General features: G+C 35.8%; 1 protein-coding gene across 2 annotated transcripts in view; it reads left to right on the top strand.

The window, feature by feature from the left end:
- The window catches only part of SLC6A15 (solute carrier family 6 member 15), a 43782-nt gene extending 30002 nt beyond the window's left edge, over nt 1-13780 (top strand). For both annotated transcript variants that reach the window (XM_004748598.3, XM_004748599.3), the window contains exons 7-12: nt 1852-2093; nt 2203-2395; nt 3631-3823; nt 6628-6787; nt 10709-10871; nt 12424-13780. In XM_004748598.3, the coding sequence (XP_004748655.1) occupies nt 1852-2093; nt 2203-2395; nt 3631-3823; nt 6628-6787; nt 10709-10871; nt 12424-12795 (1323 nt within the window). In that variant the 3' untranslated portion in view covers nt 12796-13780. The remainder of the gene's footprint in view (nt 1-1851; nt 2094-2202; nt 2396-3630; nt 3824-6627; nt 6788-10708; nt 10872-12423) is intronic.
- Nucleotides 13781-14008: the final 228 nt, after the last annotated feature.

Raw genomic sequence — 14008 nt, 5'->3', positions numbered from 1 at the left:
CTGGGACTAGGAATCATTATTAAAGTTAATTCGTTTCTCAGCTCACTTTTCATGGACTATAGATAAAATTCTGTGTTAGGTCATAATAACGATAAGTTATCAATTACTTTTTAATTTACATTGTTTGTCCAAGGGGGAAGTAAAACACACAAACTATCCCCAAAAACAGCGAATGGAGATTTAGTTCCCAAATTGGAAGTGGAATAATGTCTTTAGTAAATGGGTGTTGTCTGCCATCTAGTGGTTAAAGTAGAGATAGATAGTTGAGTATTTGAAATCAGTTTTAATGATAGAATGGTAATGTAGCAAAGAGCAACAAACAGTATGCATATTTCAGTTAAATTTTAAGAAATTATAAATAAAGGTGTGATTATGTTTGATGTCTGCCTATAATAACACTATTACAATATTATATAATATTGTATTATATTCAATTTCAGTAATAGTCACTAAAATTGATAAATTGAACTGAAATTGGGCAATATATCCTAGTAACTAGTAACAGAAATAATTAAATCCTAGTAACTATATTTGAACAAAAAAAAATCCTAACATTTGAGAAAATGTGCATTTTGGAGTCCACCAAACTATTATGTAACTTTAAGCAGGTTACTTAACCTTTTCAAGATTCAGATAATGGTAGCAACAAATTTCATTGATTGTTTTGAACTCTCTACCCCAGAACTACTATGTAACTTTAAGCAGGTTACTTAACCTTTTCAAGATTCAGATAATGGTAGCAACAAATTTCATTGATTGTTTTGAAGATTAAATGAAATAATCCGTGCAAAGTGGTTATCAGTGTTCCTACCAGTACAGTCCATATACATCAACAATTATTGAACACTTAGAGTGTGGTAGAGAATGCGATAGAGTGCCATATGGCTTGGGAGTGCCCATCTTCATTTGAAGAAGCTGAAACTCCGGGAGAGCTGCCCCTTATTCGAGATTATACCATTTACAGGTATTAAATGGCAGACTCAGGATCTGAAACTGTGGAACTCATCTTCTTAGCCACATTTGACATTGCCCCCCATGAGGGCAATCTCGTTGCAATAGTAAAAAGAGATAAAATACCAATTTAAACACTTTAGTTACTCAAATCAAACCTGTTTATTGACATCTGTGTCAGATATGGCTAATATTAATTGTTCCATTTAAAAAATTGGATTATGTACAGTGATAATTGTCCAAGAAGTAAAGCAGAGTTCCTTGAAATATATGTTCAGCACAGGTTCAGAACTGTAGACGTTTGACTCCAAAAGGGTCTTAGAGATGATGTAGTGGAAGTGCTTCAGTTTTCAAAGAAAAAGCTTTCAGAAAACTATTGAAAGGGATGCCTAATACATACATGAATATGAGAAGGACATAGTTAACTCTCCCAAGCTTATAATCTGCTTATTAGCTGCCTTGACTATTAGACTACCCCCAGAAAACACAAAACTTAGGGTGTTAGGTAAATAATGAGATTTTATTGGTAATTAACTTATTTTGCTTTGGAAAGAAAACAAAGACTTAAATAGGAAATGATTTGAAGATAGTTAATTTCAAAATAGTCCTTTTGATTTATTTTAAAGATAACTTAAAAATTCCTATAGAAGTAGAAAGTCTCCATTTGAATAAAATCTCCATCTACCTGATTGTCTTTAGTTTTTCTTACTCATATTTCTTGTCTCACTACTAAGTGAAAACTTTGTTATTTTTACTAAGAACAGATTATTCCCCCAGTTTAAATAAACTTTGGATGCGTAAATATCATTATGATATATTTAGATAGTAGAACTAATTCCGTGTAGATTTTTCTGAAGTACTATTTTGCAGCTGACTTCTATTATGTTTAATTTTAAACAGCTTGAAATGATGCTGGAACCCAAGGTCTGGAGAGAAGCTGCTACTCAGGTGTTCTTTGCCTTAGGTCTGGGATTTGGTGGCGTCATCGCCTTTTCAAGCTACAACAAAAGAGACAACAACTGCCACTTTGATGCTGTTCTGGTGTCCTTCATTAATTTTTTTACATCCGTCCTGGCAACATTGGTGGTGTTTGCAGTTCTGGGCTTTAAAGCAAATGTCATAAATGAGAAATGCATAGCAGAGTATGGATATTAATTTCCTCTAGCTTTTGATGGTATAATTATATAAAAAGTATGACCCCCTTCCCCGGACCCGTTGATGTTCATTCATTATGTTGTTCTGTTTTTTTAGAAATTCCAAAATGATCGTAAAATTTTTGAAAATGGGCAATATTAGTAAGGATATTATTCCTCATCATATCAACCTTTCATCCGTTACTGCAGAAGATTATCATTTAGTTTATGACATTATTCAAAAAGTGAAAGAAGAAGAATTTCCTGCTCTTCATCTCAATTCCTGTCAAATCGAGGATGAGTTAAATAAAGTGAGTAGCCTCTGTTTAAGCAATACAGTAATTATCACTCGGGTAAAATATGCATAATCCAGAAGACTTCTTTTAGGAAAATGACCTTTCAAATGCCGGCAGAAGATTATGCTGTTTCAAAATTCACATTTTTCATTTCAGAGAACATACTTTTAAAGTTTTTATTTTAATTCCAGTTAGTTAACGTGGTGAATTTAAGGAACAAAACAAACAAGTAAAGAGGAAAACATGAGAGAAATCAAAAGAATGTACTTAAATTATAAATATTTGCTTTACTTTAAAAAGCCTTCTTCCTGATTCAGCTGCAAAAATGTAAAATATGAATATAAATTGATTTTTGTCATAGAAAATGAAGTTAGTCTGATACTTTTTCTGGTCTGATTTTTTTTTTTTTTAAAGATTTATCTATTTATTTATTTGTCAGAGAGAGAGAGAGCGAGTGAGCTAGTGGACAGGCAGGCAGAATGGCAAGCAGAGGCAGAGGGAGAAGCAGGCTCCTTGCCGAGCAAAGAGCCTGGTATGGTACTCGATCCCAGGATGCTGGGATCATGACCTGAGCCAAAGGTAGCTGCTTAACTGACTAAGCCACCCAGGTGTCCCTAGTCTGATCTTTAATACAAAATTTAGATTATGACTATCATTTATATATTGCACAACTATTTGGACACATAACTGATATTTAGCCATTTTAATATTTATGTTTGATGAGTCACGATTAACTCCTTTTGTTTAGCCAAAAAAATTGTATTTTAATTTAATTTATTTTAATAACCATGAAACAGGTGAACATTAATAATTGTTACTGTATTGGTTGTTACCCTTTTGCTCTATTGCCAAAAAGGGAAATATAATGGAGAAATTGTCCATTGATCCCTTGCAGTAAGATAGCGTACACCATACATAAGACAAAACATAAAGACTCACATGCAGGAAGTTATGGATGGAGCTATCATAAAAATTTTGAGTTCAGCAAAGAAAAAATTACTTAGTAACTTAACCTTTAAAGTTTTTGTTTTTCTTCCTTTTTAAGTTCTGGTCTATCTGTTGTGTTTATGAAATAACACAATCAACCTTTCTTTAGAGGTAGTTTCTCAGGAGACAGCATGATATCAGCCTATCTATTTCCAGTAACTGCCAAGCATTGTTCTGAGTATTCCCTCCCCTCTGTGACTGATATATATAGCCATCCCTTAATATTGCTCAGTACTAATGTTGCTGTTTTGTATAATTTACAGGCTGTTCAAGGGACTGGTTTAGCTTTCATTGCCTTTACGGAAGCCATGACGCATTTCCCTGCCTCCCCCTTCTGGTCAGTGATGTTCTTCCTCATGCTGGTAAATCTAGGGCTTGGCAGCATGTTTGGAACCATTGAAGGCATCATCACGCCTGTTGTGGACACTTTCAAAGTGAGGAAAGAAATTCTTACTGGTGAGTTTCTAGGTATTTGACTTCTCATTGAACTGATACGGGCCATTTTCTCTTGGTGAGAGGTCACAGATGGAAGTGGAAAGTGTTTTGTTAATCCCCAGTTATTAATATGTATTACTATTATTTATTTTATTTGTATGTTACATACAATGCAAGTGATAGACTCAATGTATACTATATACTATATTATTTTTTGGTGATTACTTATATTACTTTTTATTAATAGTAATGTCACTATCGTGAATCTATTATGAATAGAATGAAGTCACAGAATGTTCATATCTAATTTTGTAAATGAAACAAGTAATTATTTTTAAAAGTTCAGATCCAATATTCCTTTTCCAAAAAGTGCATCATTGAAATTGATAAACCCAAGTTCAGTTCTCATATAAAATAGCTCTTGTAGCCTACTAGTAGTTAGTATCTGTAAGTAGGAAATAAAATAAAATAATCCATATTTACAGTTACTGTAAGTCCAATCTGGAAGCAATTATTAAAGTACCAGTTTTGGGGGCTTCTGTGTGGCTCAGTTGGTTGGGTGACTGCCTTTAGCTTGGGCCATGATCCCACCGTTCTGGGATCAAGCCCCACTTTGGGCTCCCTGCTCTGCAGGGGAGCCTACATCTTCCTCTCCCATAGTCTGCCGCTCCTCCTGCTTGTGCTCTCTCTCTCTTTCTGTCTTACTGTCAAATAAATAAAACCTTTAAAAAAAAAAAATGAAGTTCCCATTTTGTACTGCACCACCCTTGCATTTGAAGGATATAAGAGAAATTATAAAAGAGAGAGAGATATAGGAGAGCCTTGTCTCCAAAAATAATAGTACTGATAACAAAACCAAATGTGGTATATAAGACTTACACCATGTACTATACTGATAGATGACATAGTAGCGATTTAACATGTTACAGGAATTAAGGCGCTTTGAGGGTCATCTGAATATGTGATGAAACTCTCAGTGAACGGGATGGCAGTTGAATTGGAAAGGGGAAGAGTCTTGCAGAGGTCAGAGGAGAGCTTTAGTAATAGCTTTAGTTTAACATATATAAGCAGAGATAAAGGGAACTGTTAAGAAAGCCAGCCAGACCAGAGTGCAGGCATAGTGTTGGTAATGATGCAAAAAAAAAAAAAAAAAAAATTGGGAAATATTTCTATACTGTATCTATATCTTTATGATATTGAATGCCGGGCAGTAGTATATAGTTCCTCAATGCTCTGTTTTTAGCTCTGAAAGATTTAGTAATAAATTACTTCTGTGTAAATAACCTTCAAATTACGTATCTTTTTAAATTACCACTCTGCTAAGTTTGTGCATGTATGTGTAAAACAATTTCAGCAGTTTGTTGAATACTTATGTCTTAATATCCTCTACTCAGCTGGACATAAGTGAGAAACTTCCTCATCTTCTCCCCAAAAAGGCAGTCTCCACTTCTGAAGTTCCTATTGAATTCAAAGCTACCAGTATCCCACCTGATGTGCGTACTACACAACATCTTCGCTGCTTTCCTCGTCTGTGCCCCGTATCTAAACCCTCCTATAATAAGAGGGCTTGCAAAAGTAAGGGAAGAGCGACAGCATAGTGGGAATAAACACACAAGGTAGTATTTGGTGAACCCTGGAGATCCTGTTTGGTCAGAGCAAAGGGGAATGTCCTCTCTTTTCCCATTACCTATCTTCTGGGATCACACCTATACTTAAAAAGTCATACTTCGCTGTGATGAAACGTTCCTCCATCACCCTGGCCAGATGCGCTTTCGTCTTCTCTGATAGTACAGTACGACTTAGATACGTTACTTAACAACCTTTACTCTCCAGCCAATTTCTTACTATCTATACTACCTAGAGTATGCTTTCTTCATGTTCGCCATGAACCACAGTGTAAGTAGGCGAGAGTGAATGTGACACAGGCCTATGGTTCAAGCTCTGAGACTTCGCGTGCAATATACTGGGACAAGCATTTAAATATTTCCACATGTGACAGACTCCAAGTAACTGTTACTTTTCCTTCTCTACCTTGTATGTTTATGTATAACATCCATTTATGTATGATGCGACTCATACTACTAGCATTGTGCTTAAGAGATGGAGGTGATAACTTCACTTAACCCATGCTTATGGAGACTATTAGGGAACCGCCATGTGATTGAACCCCAGGATGTCTGTTTTCTCCCCTCCCAAACAGCCAGTACCTGCTCTGCTTCTTTTACATCTCTGCTTAAAGGTGGCCGAGAAATAGAACATAGTCATTTTGTATTATTTATTTATTTATTTTTAAAAATTTACTTATTTATTTGACAGAGAGAGACACGATGAGAGAGGGAACACAAGCAGGGGGAGTGGGGGAGGACAAAGCAGGCTTCCCTCTAAACAAGGACCCCAATAATGGGGCTCAATCCCAGAACCCTGGGATCATGACCTGAGCTGAAGGCAGACGCCCAACAACTAAGCCACCCAGACACCCCTCATCTTTTATTTTTAAAAGCTTCTCTACTAAAGTATGTGAGAGAACAGAGTCGGACATAAATATGGGAATATTATATGTATCCCAGAAATCTCTTTAAGCTCTTACAGTAATAGTAGCTGGTCAAAGGTCACTCTCTTACAATGGATTCATATTAAATACGGGGCTAAATCCGGGAAACTCCCAATGTATTATATTGCATAGTATCAAGAAAGGTGTTGCCTGCTTTTAACATTGACAAGTTATAAAAGTGAAGACCACAATGATTGCATGTAATAACTCATAATTAAATTTAAAAGACTGGACTGAATAAAAACTTAATTTTTCATCTATTTCTTTTGTACAGTTATTTGTTGTCTTCTGGCATTTTGTATCGGCCTGATATTTGTGCAACGCTCTGGAAATTACTTCGTTACCATGTTTGATGATTATTCTGCTACACTGCCTCTGCTAATTGTAGTTATTTTGGAGAATATTGCTGTATCCTTTGTTTATGGCATAGATAAGTAAGTATATTTGCTTTTAGGCATTCATTTTTCATCTCTATATTGGGAAGACCAATTGTCAATATCTTTTTCATTTAGAAGAGGAGGGGTAAATGACTGGAGGGAAACAATCTTTGCAACAAAATCAAATCTTTTGTATGCTCTTCTTTGTTCAATCCTTTCTAATAAAGTATATTCCCCTATTAGGTGGATTAGATAGAATTGTGCAGATGGCAATATAATCTAGGATTCTGAAGTTTTATTTAATTCTAGTTATCAAATAGTAATTTCCAAGATCTAGTGAGTAATAGCTATGCTCCAAGAACCTTGTTAAATTGTGTTATTATTATTGTCCATATTTCACATTTCTCAGGTTTATGAGACACCCCATGTCACTTGCTCATCCCCTGGGCAGAGGCACACCTGGGATTCATAGCTGTCTCTGCTTAACTTTAAAGCCTGCCTTCTTAATTACTTTGCTAATCTCTTTTATGGGAGGAATTTTATTTTATTATGATACATAATGCCTTATTTTATTATGCTATATAACGTCCTATATAGCAGGTCAGTTTTGGGAAATGATCTATTCTGCTCTGAGGCATGTATGGCATTTAGTATGCACAAACTTCATGTTCACGTGGAGTCATTACTTGAACAACTAGATGCCTAAACCTCTAATGTTGGAAAGTATATATACTTTAAAATGAGTATATATATATTAAAATGAGGCATTAGAGTCATCTCAGAAGAAAAATTTTACTGGAGATTTTGTACAATATTTGAAAAAATTGTTGTCTTTAGTTAACATATGGACTAAGGCAATAAGATTGGCAAGCTTATTAGAGGTCTGTGTGAAGGAGGAATGTGTTGCATGGAGACCAGAGTTCTCTTAAACAACATAGAGAATATTACTGGTATTGAATGAGCTTCGTGACAAGATTGATGAATGTTTTTATTAGTGTCAAAAGCTCCAGGCAAGGAAGGGGAAGGAGACTTACTTTTAATAATCATGTACTATATGGCAATAGAAGTAATAGCTGTTTGACGTACATTAAATCTGAATCCTCATAAAAATACCCTGTGGTAACTAATATCATCCATATTATAGGTGGAAAATTGGCCTTGGTTGTACAGGAGAACAAGTGTATTAGTTATAGAGCCAGGATTGTAATTTAGACCTTAATTTCAAAATAAGGTATCTCTATACTCTACCAAGATATCCCTGCCCCTAACTTTCACTGTGTTGGAATTTGATATTGTTACTGGACTGATCTGTGGATCAATAAGGTCGTAATTTAGATTTCCATTTATACAGTTTGTAATTTACAATAGTCATAGTACAAATTATCTCTTTTTAATAGTTAATGTCCCTAAATAATAACAGTTAACAACAGCAGAAGTGATACTACTACTAATGGTAGTTATTAAACTGATATCTATTAAATTCCTACTATCTGTGCACCTATTAAATTCCTACTGTATGTGAGGTAATGTACTCTGCATACATTGCCTACGAGCCTAACAATAACCTTCCATGATAGAAATCTTTTTTTTGAAAATGCCAAAAAAGTGCTCTGCCATTTTTTAGTGTATATCTTAGTGTCTAAAAATACAAGAAAATTTATTTTCCTTGAATGTGGTCAAATCTTAAGAAAAAATTTTCTTGAAAAAAGGAAAGGAGCAGAATAGATCCCTGCAGACAACAAAAGCACACAAGCAAAATAGATGGAAAACTAACCATATTTCAAAAAATGAGTTGAAATATATTTTTCAAGAAGAAAAAGAATAGCATATATCAGTTGTTTAAAAATCAAGAAATATGAGAATTGGAGAAAAGGAAGATTTGAAAACAGGTGACAGAACTCAGGAAATGTGAATAAGAATGTGAATAATAATATTCAGAAATGATGATCAGATTAAAAACACAACAACAATAAGCACAATGGCTAGTTCCACAAGAATTAGAAGCTAGAAAGGAGGAATAATTTTTTTAATCAAAAAATACTTTTTCTAATCGAGAAGAAATACTAGGGCCATGTGGGTGGCTCAGTTGTTGGGCGTCTGCCTTAGACTCAGGTTGTGAGCCCAGAGTCCTGGGATCAAGTCCCACCTCAGGCTTCCTGCTCAGCAGGGAGTCTGCTTCTCCCACTCCCCCTTGCTCACACTCTCTCACTCTCTCTCTCTCTCTCTCTCTCTGGAATAGTATGTTAAAAAAGGAGGAGAAATAACAAAGGAGCTAAGAAAAGGAATAGGAACAGGAGTTAAAGATGACTCCACGTGTGTACAACAATGAAGTTCTCTAAAAACGGTGGCCAGAGCAATACTAAGTGCTGTAATTGAAAAACTTGCCTGAAATAAGTGACAACCTGAATGATGAAAGGGCACATGATACACTTTGAAAAATAGACAAAAGCCAGCACCAGGATGTAGTCTAGGCTCTTACTTCAAGACAAAAAAGAAAAAAGAAAAAAGAAAAAAGGCCATTCAAGCTAACTAACAAAACAAAATTATTTATGAGAGAACACTCTGATAGTCAACAAACTTTGTGTTAACAATATTAGGGTAGTTAGAAATATTTACAACTCTCAACTTTTCAACCAGCAACTCTCACGTTCAAGTATAGTGGCCAGAGACAGACAATTATGAACATACAAGAAATTAGGAAATATAGTTACTATGAGCTCTCTTTGAAGTCTCTGCTAGAGAACTGTCTTTACAATGTTCTACTGGAACATTGGGGCAAGCACTGGTGGGTGGGCGGTGATTATCTCTAGACAAACAATGAGGGATATAGACCACTATGTAATGACTACGCCTTGTCAGTGTTAACGTAATATACCTGAAAGGGTGAACTTTATTTCATGTAAATAACACCGTAATAACCTTACTTAAAACAGCAACATAAGCCTAATGGTTACTAGTCTAAGTACTAATCTACAGGAAGTAGGAGGATCAGATGCGCTTGTGAAGCAGCACTGTGTGGATGTAATAGCAAAATCCAGACTGTGGGATTCCTATAGTATAAAGTTTCCAGCTGACTGAGCAAAAAAATTGGAAGAAACAAAAAAGACATGTGAGAGGAACGTAGAGATGAACAAGGAGTTTGAGAAATACATCAGTCAGCAGCAGTGTGTGGACCTTCTTTCAGTTCAAACAGAAGATGACAAGGAGTGAAAGTTTACATTATGTAACCACTGATTGGATACTGGATGACTTGAAGTAATTATTGCTAAGTAAAAAAAAAAAAGACAAGGAATTTTTAAAAAAGATTTTATTTATTTATTTGACAGAGAGAGACATAGCAAGAGGGGCAACACAAGCAAGGGGAGTGGGAGACGGAGAAGCAGGCTTCCCACCAAGCAGGGAGCCCGACGCAGGGCTTGATCCTGGGACCCTGGGATCATGATCAAACGCCCAATGATTGAGCCACCCAGGCGCCCCGACATAAGGAATTTTTAATGTATTGTGAATATTGTGTTTATAGAGTAGAAAGTCATCAGTGGGAGGCTTTTCAGAAATTGGTTTAAAGATTTTATTTTTTGTGTGAGAGAGAGCATAGGTGCAGAGAGGTGGGAAAGGGGCAGAGGGAGAAGCAAGACCCCCTGCTGATCAGGGAGCCCAATGCAGGACTCAATCCTGGGACTCTGGGATCATGACCTGAGCTGAAAGCAGGAGCTTCAACCACTGAGCCACCCAAGACACCCTTCAGCAGTTGGTTTAAGAGGGCTTTCACCAAACAAAATTCACAGTACTTAACTGTTTACATTTTACTTATTAAGTGTTCTTAGTTTTTAAGTCGTCTCCCAATATGATTTTTTGATTCTGTATACAATGTCATAGGGTATCTTAGCTAAACCCTTGTCAAACTGTTGATATAATGCACATTTTTAAGGTATAGAAAAATTGACTCGAGGCATAATTAAGTGCTTTCTTTTTATTTAGATTTGTGGAAGACCTGAAAGATATGCTGGGCTTTGCTCCCAATAGATATTACTACTATATGTGGAAATATATTTCTCCTCTAATGCTATTATCATTGCTAATAGCCAGCATTGTGAATATGGGATTAAGTCCTCCTGGCTATAATGCATGGATTGAAGATAAGGTAAAATAGAAAATAAGGAAGTTAGATGAAAAAATATATGTAAATATTATTTTAGGGGTTTTTGTCTTTTGCTTTCTTCACACTTTATTTTGCTGCTTAATGAATGGTGTTGTTTTTAATGCAAGGATTTTGAGATTTATATTTTGTTTGGCCCCAGACATGCATGATTTGTTACAGATTGAAGATTTTTTTTAATACGTGAGAAACATGGACTTGGTTCTCACCAAAGTAGCTGTGTTTATGTCACCATAGATGAACCAATAATTATGGGGCCTTTGACCCTAGAAAATATATTGCACAAAACACCAGCAATATTTTTCCTATATAAATTTATGAAATCATTCAAGCAGAGAGAGTCAATTATCATATGGTTTCGCTTATTTGTGGAGCATAACAAATATCATGGAGGACAAGGGGTATTACAGAGGAGAAGGGAGTTGGGGTAAATTGGAAGGGTGAATCATGAGAGACTATGGACTCTGAAAAACAATCTGAGGGGTTTGAAGTGGCGGGGGGGTGGGAGGTTGGGGGAGCCAGGTGGTGGGTATTATAGAGGACACGGATTGCATGGAGCACTGGATGTGGTGAAAAAATAATGAATACTGTTATGCTGAAAATAAATAAATTAATTAAAAAAAGCCATGTCATATAAAAAAAAAAACTTATGAAATCATATCCTAGATACTATGTAACAAGAACATGTGCATTAGCCATGAAGGCATAACTGAAATAAATATTGAAGGAAATATATTAGCAATGACCATTTCAATTTGTTTTCAAGATGCAAAAATTAAATTATGCTACCTCATAATAAAGATACATATTGTTATAAAATCAGAATGCTTATATTTTTAAAAAATTGCTTATTTTTATTAACATACCATGTATTATTTGTTCCGGGGTACAGCTCTATGATTCACCAGTCTCACACAATTCACAGCATTCACCATTGCACATACCCTCCCCAATGTCCCATCATCCAGCCGCCCCATTCTTCCAGAATGCTTATTTTTCAGAGATATCTCTGACCTTTAACTGTTCTATGGTCAATAACTCTATATAACAACTAAATTCACGACTGGGGCATTAACAAGCCTGTTAACCCTTACTATAGCCCTTGGGACGAGGTGTGCTTCGAGAGTTAGATTTTCAGATTTTAGAAAGACAGTGCGGCCCATGTAATTTAATGACTGAGAGCAGTGCTCACTTATTTTTCTCAGCGTTCTGCAGGTGAACTGGGTCATTCTTCTCTAGGCTTTACCTGAGCTAACTCCTACAGTTGACTGAACTTAGAGGGCCAGTCACTCTCTATGTAATCTTTCATTTTTGGCTTCTTCGTAGCATAATGGACTCAGGGCAACATCCCACAGAATAGAGGCAGAACTCACAAGGCCTTCCTCACCTTTAAAGTTGATCTGCAGCGTTCTGTTGGTCAGAGCATATCACAAGACTCTTTGCTTATAGACCTGAGACAAATATAATTTTTTTTCATGTACTTACAGAGCAAGATCGTCAATAATGATTTTTTTTTTTTTTTTTTTGGCTTTCACAGGCATCTGAAGAATTTCTGAGCTATCCAACATGGGGACTAGTTGTCTGTATCTTGCTGATGGTCCTGGCAATTCTCCCCGTCCCAGCCGTCTTTGTCATTCGTCACTGCAACCTAATAGACAATAGTTCTGGTAATTTAGCATCTGTGACCTATAAGAGAGGAAGGGTCCTGAAAGAGCCTGTAAACTTAGAGGGAGATGATGCAAGCCTCATTCATGGGAAGATACCCAGCGAGATGTCATCTCCAAATTTTGGTAAAAATATTTACCGAAAACAGAGTGGATCACCTACTCTGGATACCGCTCCCAATGGACGCTATGGAATAGGGTACTTGATGGCAGATATGCCGGATATGCCAGAATCTGACTTGTAGCTGGGAGGAAACTATCAGTGGGCTCTATTTGGTTCATTTTTATCAATGAACATTGGCTCTACTAAGAGAAGCATTAGGCTTCACTTATCAGAGGGCGATCTCAGGTGTTCCTTGGCTGTGATCTTTAATCCTAAGTACATGTACATTCAACTAGAGCATTCCTTCGGATTCTTCGGTTTACATTTGCGCAGAGAGTTGCAGACAGAGCTTATAGTGACTGAGGTCCAGACTTGTCAGAATTTTTAAAAATACTTCTGGTGTTTTTTCAAGCATTTCTATCTCAAAAGAAAAAAAAAACAGGCGTTACCTCAGTTTCTAATAATTTCTGGTTTAATAATATTGGCAATTCAAAAGTGGCATAATTTAAAATTTACGTTTGCCTTGAGGGTAACTCCCAGTATTACAATGAACAGTTCTGTAAGTTGGTGCCTCTAAGCACACTTCCGTGAATATATTGTGTAGATAGGCTGTACTTATTTTGGTAGCATTGAGACCTTCTTAGGCAATTAACTGAAGAAAACTGCAAAATATTTTCTTATGTAATAGCTGTATAGAGCAATAGTATCAAAGAATAAGAAGGCACTAATGCTGGATGACAGTTTAGATTTGAAGGTGACTGGGGATCATGTGTGCGATGGTTGTATATTTTGTGTAAAATATATGTGTGAAAATGATCTAAGAATGAGTCACTCAGCACTCTCAAGAATTATGCAGATTCTGCATTTTCCTATGCCATGTGCCTAAAAACCTACTTGATATTTATTGTGGTTTCAAGATTACTCATAGTATATTTATATATACTTGCAATGTATATAGATGTATATTAGTACTCTAAGTACTGATTTGAAAACTTGAAGCAAGATGGCATTTTATTTCATATCTTTCTGTTTTGCTTCTGTTTTATGCAAATATAAATCCTTTTTTAAGTGATTGTTAAGATTGTATGGCATTACATTTTAAGCTACAAATAAATGAAGTTAAAAATGATGTTTGTTTTCCACACTGATTTTTCTTGTATCACCTGAGTTGGATTATCTTGCATTTCAGCCAGCACTTAGGCATTGTGTAATAATTAATCATTGCATTCCAAGAGGGATTAATAGATTGATTAATAGAGTTACCACCACTTCAGAGATAAAAGGGAAGTAAAGTACTATGATTGAATGGTGTTCTAACGTAGTCTCATAGTTCTTGAAAAAGTAGTCTCCTAGGA

Source organism: Mustela putorius, unplaced genomic scaffold (assembly GCF_011764305.1).
Source record: "Mustela putorius furo isolate JIRA1106 unplaced genomic scaffold, ASM1176430v1.1 tig00000640_pilon_pilon_pilon, whole genome shotgun sequence".
Classification (NCBI taxonomy): domain Eukaryota; kingdom Metazoa; phylum Chordata; class Mammalia; order Carnivora; family Mustelidae; genus Mustela; species Mustela putorius.
Note: the sequence above shows the minus strand (reverse complement) of the source record. Positions and strands in the feature narration are given on the sequence as shown.